This window comes from Emydura macquarii, unplaced genomic scaffold (genome assembly GCF_026122565.2).
Source record: "Emydura macquarii macquarii isolate MOO-44397 ecotype Brisbane River unplaced genomic scaffold, CSIRO-AGI_Emac_v2 contig_2795, whole genome shotgun sequence".
In the NCBI taxonomy this organism is placed as follows: domain Eukaryota; kingdom Metazoa; phylum Chordata; order Testudines; family Chelidae; genus Emydura; species Emydura macquarii.
In genome coordinates this window covers 4475498-4485162 of record NW_027132932.1, presented here as the reverse complement: position 1 = coordinate 4485162, position 9665 = coordinate 4475498, and the positions used below count along the sequence as shown (strand labels likewise).

Genomic DNA, 9665 nt, shown 5'->3' with positions numbered 1-9665 from the left:
GTACAACCTGTAGCAGGCAGCTACAATCTGGGCTAGTGGCAATTTCTGAATTGTTTGAGGAGTAGCCCTAAACACAATCTATTGCTGTAATCTAACCTTCAGGTGACAGAGGAATAGATAACCATACCCCCAAAGGAAAGTGCAGATGGTATGAAGCACACCTGGGAACTATTAGCTGTACATCTGGAGTTAGTTTTCCCGGTCCAGTGTGAGTGTTTCAATGAAGTTAAAGGTGTACAGCTATTTTTTGCCTCTAATACCTCTATAGTTTCCAAAATACTATCAGATGTAGTATGAATATACAGAAAAGTTAAACGGTGTTTTAAAATCTAACAAATGAGTCTGTAATTAAGGAATACATGTGATTCTTTCACTGCAGACTGAGACTCTTTATGTTTATGTCCTTCAACTGGGTAATCAGAGCCACCCACTAATAGGTTCAGGTGAGAAGAGAACAAATTAATCCTGACATAAATAAAGCAGACCATATACAAGAAACACAATAGTAGATCTACAAATAATAATAATAATAATAAAAGCAACACTATTTACAAAGAACAGAGAGTTTATTGTCCCCATGTCTGTAATTATAAAGATTTTTTTCAGAAACTCAACCCAGATTCCACCCCATAGTCAGACACCTTCAATGAGAACCGCCATTGCCCCTCCACTCATCGAGACATTTTATACTTGTGACAGCTGCCTGCACGGTCCCGATTCTGTTCCAAGGAAGCATCTTCCTTAATTCCCAGAATATCCAGAATACTTATTAATATGTATTCGTTACAGTAGCTCTTAGAAGCTTCAATTAAGATCAGGAACCTTTTATTATTCCTATTGCAGTCACACCTAGAGTCTGCAACTCATTTTTGTTAGCCATTATTACAAAGACAGTAATTCCTGCCATTAAAAGTTTATAATCTAAACAGGCAGCCAGTGGGAAAGGAAGGGATCTGCTATAGAGTGAACTGTGCTGGTTCGCAGACATGTTAGTGCCACAGTGTTGTATTTTGTGCGAGTGTGTCTTACTTTATTATTACACATAATTCATGATAGGCAGGAGCGGGTGCAGAGAGAAGGAAGGGGTGAATTGAAAGGAAAAGCACAGGACCGGAAAAGCAATGGGGAGTAGACTAAATCTGAGGAGATTGCAACGGGGTAGAGGCGGGGACCGGAGCAAGCAGCCAACTAGCCAGGCGGAAAAAATGTATCAGGCGTGAAAAGCGTGGCAGGCGGAGCGGGGTTGATGGCAGCGGGCGGGGACTGGCTGACACCGCCTGTGCAGCTGTCCTGAGTCCTGCCGGAGGCGGGGTCTGGGACACACCCTAAACGAAGCTCACGCCCGCTGCAATCAGCGCGGACACGCTCCACCCAGCTGGGCAGCGGAGCCTCGTAGTTTTCACCCCAAGAAGACTCTGCTGCCGGCGAGCCCGGGGGGGGGGGGCGCGTTCTGAGCACACAGGGGCTGGGGCACGTGGTGTGCGGCGAGTGGCACGGCCCCTCCCTCACCCACTTTCCTTTAGCTACTTTCCCTTCTTAGCCTAGCCCCACCTGACTGGCCGCGCCGAACTCCACCAACCTACGCCGCTGGTCTCTCCCTGCGCCTGCGCGCTCAGACTCAGGGTCTGTCATTATCATATATATTCTGATTGGCCGTCCCCACGCGCTCCCCTACCCTGAGTGGCCTGAGCCTGCTTAGCTCAGGTTGGCTGGGGAGGGGGAACGTTATTTGCATGTTCTCCGGAGCCTGATTGGGCGCCCACTCCCGTCAGCCACCCTCTCCCAACAGCGCGGCTCCACCCCTCAGCGGCGGGGCAGGGGCGGTTGTTGCGCATGCGCAGTGGACGTGACGGCGGAGGGGGCGGAGGCAGCGGCTCTGACTGGGAGTTACCCGCACACGGCGGCTTCCCTTCCCGCAAACTCCCGCCTGCCCCCAGCGGCTACCACGCACGCACTGTGCCTGGCGCCTGAGGGACGAAGATGCTGCGAGTCTGTCAGCGAGCGGGGGCCGCGGCAGCCGTCCAGGTGAGCGGGGAAGGGGGGCGCCAGCCGCTGGCAGGGACGGCAGAAGCTACCGCCCAGGTCGCCGGTGCCGGCCCTGCACTGGTGCGCTGCGCCCTCGTCGCGATAGCGGGGGGAGGGGCGTTTCGATAAGTCGCGGTAACGCCGCTTTCCAGCGAGGCGAATGAAGCGGGGGGCCATGAGCCCGGGAGGTGTCGCGCGTGTCCTCTAATCGCTGCTCTTCCCCCGATTTGACTGACCGACTGGCGCATGCAGACGCTGATTGGTTGCTGCGCCGTTGAGTGACGGGTGAATTGGCCAATGGAGTGGTGCGGTGGGCGGGACTAGTAGGCGCGCAGGGTTTGTCTAGGTGGACTACGCGTCCCAGCATGCAGTGCGCCAACTTCCTCTTTTGTAAGGGGGAGAGGCGCTATATGCTGGTTTTTGTAGTCTGGGTGGCTCAGTATCGCCCTCAGGAGCCGTGTGGTGGGTCATTTGTAGAGTCCGCTGATGACTAGGAGTGGTCTACGGTCTCAAGGGGGAGCAGTGCATTGTGGGATTAATTGTTACGGGCAACTAAATTCTTAAGAGCCACGAGGAGCCCTGTTCTGCGTTGTATGCTGGGAGTTGTAGTCTCTTTGGGCATCACCTCTACTGTAGAGGCGGGCCTCTGCTAACTGCATATAGTCTCACGGAGTTGTACAGGCTTTGGTTGTTTCCTGGCTGCTGTTCCAGTGTGTGGGGGCAAGCAGTGCAATAAACAGAAATGTTGGAAAAACTCTTACAGCCATCTCTTACTACATGAACAAAATGGACACAGTTATTTCTAAAGAGCCCGGACTCCTGCCTCAGTAGAGAAGGACTTGACCTTGCTTTCCTGTAATTTCCCCTGACTACATGACTTTTGCCCCCTCTTTTCTTCTAAATCTTTGATAATGACCACAACAAATGAACTAATATGCTAAAACTGCCCTAAGGCAATCCCTTGGTTTGGTTTCCCAGTGCACTCTAGCATTTTTCTTCTATATTGAAACCTCTTACGGACTGGGATTGTTTTCATGTTGTCCTGACAGCCCAGAGCACATTGGTATTTCATAAATAACAGGGATCATCATAATGGGCAGGAGTTGCTTTTGGTTGAGGCTAAGGGGATACTACAAACTTCAAGTAAGTGTAAATGTTGCTGAAATCCACATAGCTATTTTTGTTATCTCTGCTTTTAAAAGTAGTTTCAAAGTTAATTTCCAAACAAGGGAGCCTGCCACTCTTCAATGGGTGGGACTTATCACCTTTGACAGTCACAGAGAAAAGAGTAATAGGGGAGAAGTGTATGGTGTCATTCCAAGAAGCAGACAATTGTGGGGGGGGGGTGACGGTAAGTGGACCTTTGGCCTTATTTCATATTTGGTGATTATGAGCTTGAAGCTTTTTTAAAGCAATTTTTCAAACTTACTTCTGATCTTCAGAAGAATTTATAGATTAGACTGATTTTTAAGTACCTTGTGTTTTTCATTACAGAAGCACATAAAATAGCTGATTTACTAAATGTATACTTTTGGGGTTTTACTGTATCCTTCAGTGTACATTGGGTTTCCCAACCACAGAGTACAACAAAGTGCAAACATAAAAAGGGCCTTATGGCCTTGTAGTTGAAGTGCAATCACTTTAAAGCTAGCTAGCCCCACAACAGCAGCTGGTATTCTTGTTGCTGCCCTCTAAGGTTGAAGAGCTCAGCATGCCAAGTCATCCGATATCCAATCATGGAGCCAGGTTTGTGGAAAGTTTGAGCTGTGGGGTGGGGGCCTAGAATGTAGACTTCCAAAGACTGTCAACTGTCTCTTGTGAGTTTTATATACATGCCCTTCCTGTTTCAAAGATTTTCCGTGACTATTTACCAGCTTTGGAAAATCAGGTTACTGTATAGTGGCTAAATCTAAAATGTGGCTGTGGTCTGAAAAATAGTTATATAAAAACATCCGAGTTGTGTGTAGTGTACATCAGTGGTCTTCCTAACTATTTTTTCAGTCTATAAGTAAATATCTATGAAAGGAGATGAAGTCGAGGTGGAGAGAGAGAGAGAGAGAGAGAGAGAGAGGACTATCTCAGATGGCAGGAGCCAAATGTAGAAGACAGGGTACCTAAAGCTGTGAAATGTTCCATCTTTTTACTCAGTCACTTATTTTTATTTCCTATTTACATTACAGGAAGACTTGGGGCCCCAAAGGAGCCAGAAGCTGAAAATGATAAACAAATAGTTTTAATTCTAGCAGTTGTTTTGATAGGGTGGTTAGGGCACCCACCTGGAAGGTTGGGAGGCCAAGGGTCCAGTCTCCCTGCTCCTATCACTCTTTCATTATTTATCCTCAGTGGAACAACTTTAACAAGAGAAATTGATGAAGCCTCGCATCAGGATATCCCACTGATTAGTGGTTAGAGCATTCTCCTTAAAGGGGGGAGATTCCTGTTCAAATCCTTTCTCTCCCTCTGGCAGAGGTGGGAATTGAATCTGGATCTCCCACATCCCAGGTAAGCGCTCAAAGCACTGTGCCAAAAGTTATAAGGTGGGTTTCTTCTGCTGCCAGATTTTGAATAGGGCCTAGTCCAATAGGCAGCTTCTTAGAAAACCTGCCAGATCGGGCAGTGCACACAACTTTAGGTGTTTGGCTGCCTGTCTTCCCCCAGTTTGTGAATTACTCTGCAGCTTAAGTGGGAGATAGGTGTCACATACCTGACGCAGCAGTGTACATGCCCAGAGGTAGAAACTTGGCTGCCAAGGGAACTTCTACTCTGAAGACTTAGACAACGAGTGAGTTTAGGCACCTACAGAGTTTGGCAAGAGCTTTTGGATTGCAGTGGGGACTTGGGCACTGAAGTACCTTATTTATGGATTTGGCCCAGTGTTCCTATGTAACTTAAATTTGTGACTTTGGGAGCAGTATGGTGATTAGTGTCGTCCATTACAGGATGAAGAAATTCTTGTCCAGTTTATGTCTGTGTCCTGTTTAAAGACTTTTAAAACAAGACCTGTTTATACAATGTATGGTATTGGTGGTGTAAAGTGATGCACCTGTTTCCAATAATAATGGGAGGATGGATTTCAAACTTGGGGGCAGGTGTCCTTATCTCTACCATCAGGATGATTAAGTTCTGCCTTGTCTGATTTTGTTCATTCCTATTTATTAAATGCATCTATCTTATATTCTAGGAGCACGTAGTTGTTTTATGGATGCACATGCAAAAGAAATTAAAATAGAGTACTATCCCCATGCAGACGCTTCCTTATTGTTGGCAGTCTAGTGAGACCTAGAACTGCATGCGTGTGGAGGATGACCTATTCTCTCCTCTCTAAATGTATGGTTACTCTAGGTCACAAGTGAGGCACCTTGTCAGGACTTGGTGGGCAAGCTTGCAATGATGATGCTTTACCTATCCTGAGCACTGTTGTTGCCTTTAAAGCTGACATTCTGGTACTCTTCTCAAGCCCCAAATTCACTCAGTTTCTTTTTATGAAATGTATGGCAAATAGTACTTCTACTGCAAAATGGCTCTCTTAAAGGGTAGAATGCCAAAATTAAAACAAAGAAAGGAAAGGTGGAAACTATGTAAAATGTCAGATGAAATAAGTACCACGCAAATGGCACTTCAGTATTAAGAGGAAATAGCTCTAGAGTGTCCTTGCTACTAGGGATCTGTGCTGTCAGCTTGACTCTTCATCAAAAGGCATTTCTGCTGTCTTGGCTTCTAAAGTCAGAAATAATTGCTTGTTCTTTATGGAGAAAATAGCAACAAACATGAAGTAATTAAATCCTTGGATATACTTTCCACTATAAATATTTAGGTCCATGATACTTACAAGTAGTTATATTTCCAGTAATTACACAAAAGAAATATTGGGCTGATGCATTAGCTAGTGACCTTATGAATTGCTAAACTAGGTTTGTAATAAATATTGGTAAAATAATAGAAATGGACAAAAGAGTATTAGCACCTCTGGGTAATGTGTCCCATCCTTATCTGTATAAGGAAATGTAAAAACCACACACAGGCCAACTTTTGCTTAAAAATTCCTTAAGGACAGAAGATGTGCCAAACTGATAGCAACCCTCTATAAACTTAATGCATCTTTAAAGGATGATTACTGAAGTCTTGGCTACGCTGAGATTTTGTCAAATTCTCCCAGCATTTTACTAGCACTGGTGGAAGTGGCAGCATACTAGTGGCTGCCATCATTTTTACCGCTGTCATCCAGAACTGTTCTGAGCAGTGATGATTGGTCTCAGCTAGTGCTTTCATTGATGCACAAAAAGAGAAACAAGTCCTTCTCCCTGTAAGATTCCTAGAAGTTGTTTCCTATGTAAATATAAGAACAGGTGTATATATACTAACAGATCTTGTAACTAGTGTCTGGGTTCTCTAGAGGACGGGGTATCTGACCCATATTGAAAGGTGAAGTGGGAAGAATGGTGTCTGCAGTCATACCAGACAAGCACATTGTGAAAGTTGGAATCGTTACCTGCCATGTCTGTACCAACTGTTCATACATAACTGCTCCTTTTTTCCACTTCCGCTATCTGCTTTGTGCCTTTTTTCATTGTGCCCCCTACACCTGACAAAAGCTCCCTCTGAATGTACCATCCTCAGTCTCCTTCAAATCCCTTGTTGTCCCACTTCTGTAGCCTGACTGCCCACTGACCTCCACCCTTGTGCTGTTCCCACCCTGTTGTGAGACTGTGTAAGACTCCAAAAACAGGTTAGCAGCTTCATTTGCAATGTAATATAACACAGCTCACATTATCTTTGTCTTAAATGTTGGTCCCTCTCTTCCTTTGTCATTTATCTTAATTTTGTGTGTTTGATTTAGATTGTATGCCTGCACTGAATTTTTATTTCTATAAAGTGCCATTATAAAAATTAAAAATCGAGCCACTGGTATTGGATAGGTGGATTGGAAGAGGCTCCCGTCTCTGGCCCGTGTTTGGGGAAATAGTGTGAGGTTTTGGCTCATTTCAGAACGGGATCACAGAAAGTTATGGGGTCAATGGCTTGTAAGTCAGGTGGGTGAGAATGTGGGGACAAAGCTGAAGTTTATTTTGTAAAATTAACTGCGAATGTCTGTTCTACAGACTGCTGTCTTTATTGTAATAGCCTACTAATGTTAAAGGAAGTATATTCTCACTTCGAAAAAAAGGTAATGATTTTTCATTTTAAGTAGCCAGGGTAAGAATTCTTTTCATGCTTATACTACTAAAAATGTCTGCTTGTTGTTTTCATGTGACTTGTATTAAATTAGTAGTGCTAAACTGAGGAACAAAAATTAAGATCCATAGACCACTGAGCCAGTAACTGCTCAGAGACCCGTGTTTCTGCACTGCAGAGGTTTAAAACTCCTCCAGGATAGCCAGTGGCACTCACAACAGTTAAACTCTGCCAGCATGGTGCTTAAAGGTCTTATAACTGCTGCTGAGCATTTGATAGACTTTTTAATCCCTGTTGGGTGATCTGACTGAGTTTCCAGCTTTAAAGAACTTGGCCTTTATATATGAGAGATCAGTGAGCTTACTACATAAAACTCATTAAATTTGTGTGTTTGCCATTGAGTTATGAATGGACAAAAGAATTTATTTTCCAAAGTCTACTAATTTAAGAATAGGATATCTAATTAACACCCATTTTGCTCTCAACCAATTTTGCTCTGATTTGAAATTAAGCATGAGAAGCTTCAGGCTGAAAGAAATTTATTGGGAAACTTAGAAGAGAATTGGAAATAGGATTTGAATGGAAACTGAATGGTAGATTCATAATACTGACTCATAATAAAAGCAAACTTTTGGGAAGGAGTGAAATGAAATCCCAATTAATCCTTTACAGTAATAGCGTTATGACAAGAACCATGTTCCGAAGATTAAGGAATGCAAATAGCAGAGTACAAATCTTATGTGAATAAATTCATTTACTTATACTTAGTAAATGGTGTGGTAAATAGCCACTGCCTGAGGCAGAAGTGTATGTGACATTTTTGTACAAAGCAATAAAAATTACTACTTTAAGAGGTTTTTATTTAAAAGAAATAATGAAAAATCTTAGTTGCATTTGCAGGGATTGATGCCAATAGGTTTTGTCTGATTTCTCTAGTCATTGTGCTTCCTCATTGCCCCATCATGAACCAAAAAAACCTCACTACTGCCCACAACTGAATGGTTTTTGTAAACCAGCTTTGTAAGAGTAAGAAACACGTATTTCCTGTGACTGAGCACTTAATGTTTCTGTGCCAGTTCAGTGGTTTTGGCTGCAGTTCTGGAAAGAATAAGAAATAAGAATTCAGTGTATTGTGTTACTGCTTTAACTGTATGCTGTTTGAATAAATATGGAAATAGGACTATAGGATCTGCTGTACTTTTTATTTATTTCAAAGCATAATATCCAAAATAGCATTTTATCTTCCTCTGTCTTTTCAACACGTTCCTTTCAACTGCAAATCTTACCTGCTGCCTAAAATGCTTAACCGTGGGCAGAGTTGTTTGTGATTTGCATGTTTGTTTCCCACAAGTCCTATACTATTCCATCAGAAATTCCTCTCTCTCTCTTTTTTTGTCAGAATCATTAATAGGGAGAGATTTCCCCTGCTACTGGATTGCAGTGGTTTTAGCCAATCTCTCCTGTCAGTCTTCATAGTCAACAGAAATGGAAGCTCAACATTTCAGTATAACTAATTCATGATATTCACAATAGTCTTTTTAAAATCTGAACCAAGTTTCTGTTAAGAAGGGGGGAAAAAAAGAAAAGAAGACAGTTAAATATTCCTTGGCAGTGTTTGCATCTCAGTCATTGCTGAATTATTGTGCATGAACACCTAAAGTGTAGTCCAATTGTACAGTCTAAGCTGAGTGAAGTGCAAAATGTAAACAGGCAGCATGAATGGGAAAGTAAATTTAGATTTTTGTTCATAATTGCTTGGGTTTTAATAACCTTAAATGATGTTAGTAATGCAGGGAAGATGCTTTAGAATGATGTTTTGTTTTGTTTTTTACCCGAAAGTGACTCTAACTATCTAACTAAGTTTCTGAGTGGAATCTATTGTTTGGGGAAACTGTCCCATAATTAATTAGGGAAAAACAGAATCTAGTATCACTGTTTTGATATCCGCTGTTCCTCCTCACCTCTTTATGAGAATATATGAAAGATGTAGTGATTAAGTATTTTATGAATGGATGGAATTAGTTGAAATGCATACAATTAAAAAAAATATATTTTAAATTACATGCCTCACTTTATTCTGGTGTTTCCTTCTTAGAATTGCCTATGTGTTAAATATTCACTCCGTCCGTTACAACTGTGCCGTGGATATGCTACATCAGGAGAATCTGGGTATGTATTGCATATCACAGCTGGTATTGATTCTTTAACCTATCTGATTCATCAAGAGTGAATTTGATTGTCATTTTCACTTTAAGTGGGATTTGCAAGTATATATTCATGGTTTGCAGCAACAGTTTCTTGTGTGATTGCATCAGATTTCAAGCTGCCAAATGGTTGTCACTTGGATGGGAAACCACTATAGAAAAGGTGGGTTGTTGCAGGCAATGTTAGTTGGTGGCATACTTTCCTCTCTATTAGCCCAGAACCAGTGTCCCAATACGATACTAAGGGACTCAGTAGTGTTAAAG

At 42.8% G+C, this 9665-nt stretch overlaps 1 protein-coding gene across 2 annotated transcripts in view; it reads left to right on the top strand.

Moving 5' to 3' along the window:
• The first annotated feature begins 1821 nt into the window (after positions 1-1821).
• Positions 1822-9665, top strand: part of IMMT (inner membrane mitochondrial protein) — a 33560-nt gene continuing 25716 nt past the window's right edge. For both annotated transcript variants that reach the window (XM_067567613.1, XM_067567614.1), the window contains exons 1-2: positions 1822-2025; positions 9293-9366. In XM_067567613.1, the coding sequence (XP_067423714.1) occupies positions 1981-2025; positions 9293-9366 (119 nt within the window). In that variant the 5' untranslated portion in view covers positions 1822-1980. The remainder of the gene's footprint in view (positions 2026-9292; positions 9367-9665) is intronic.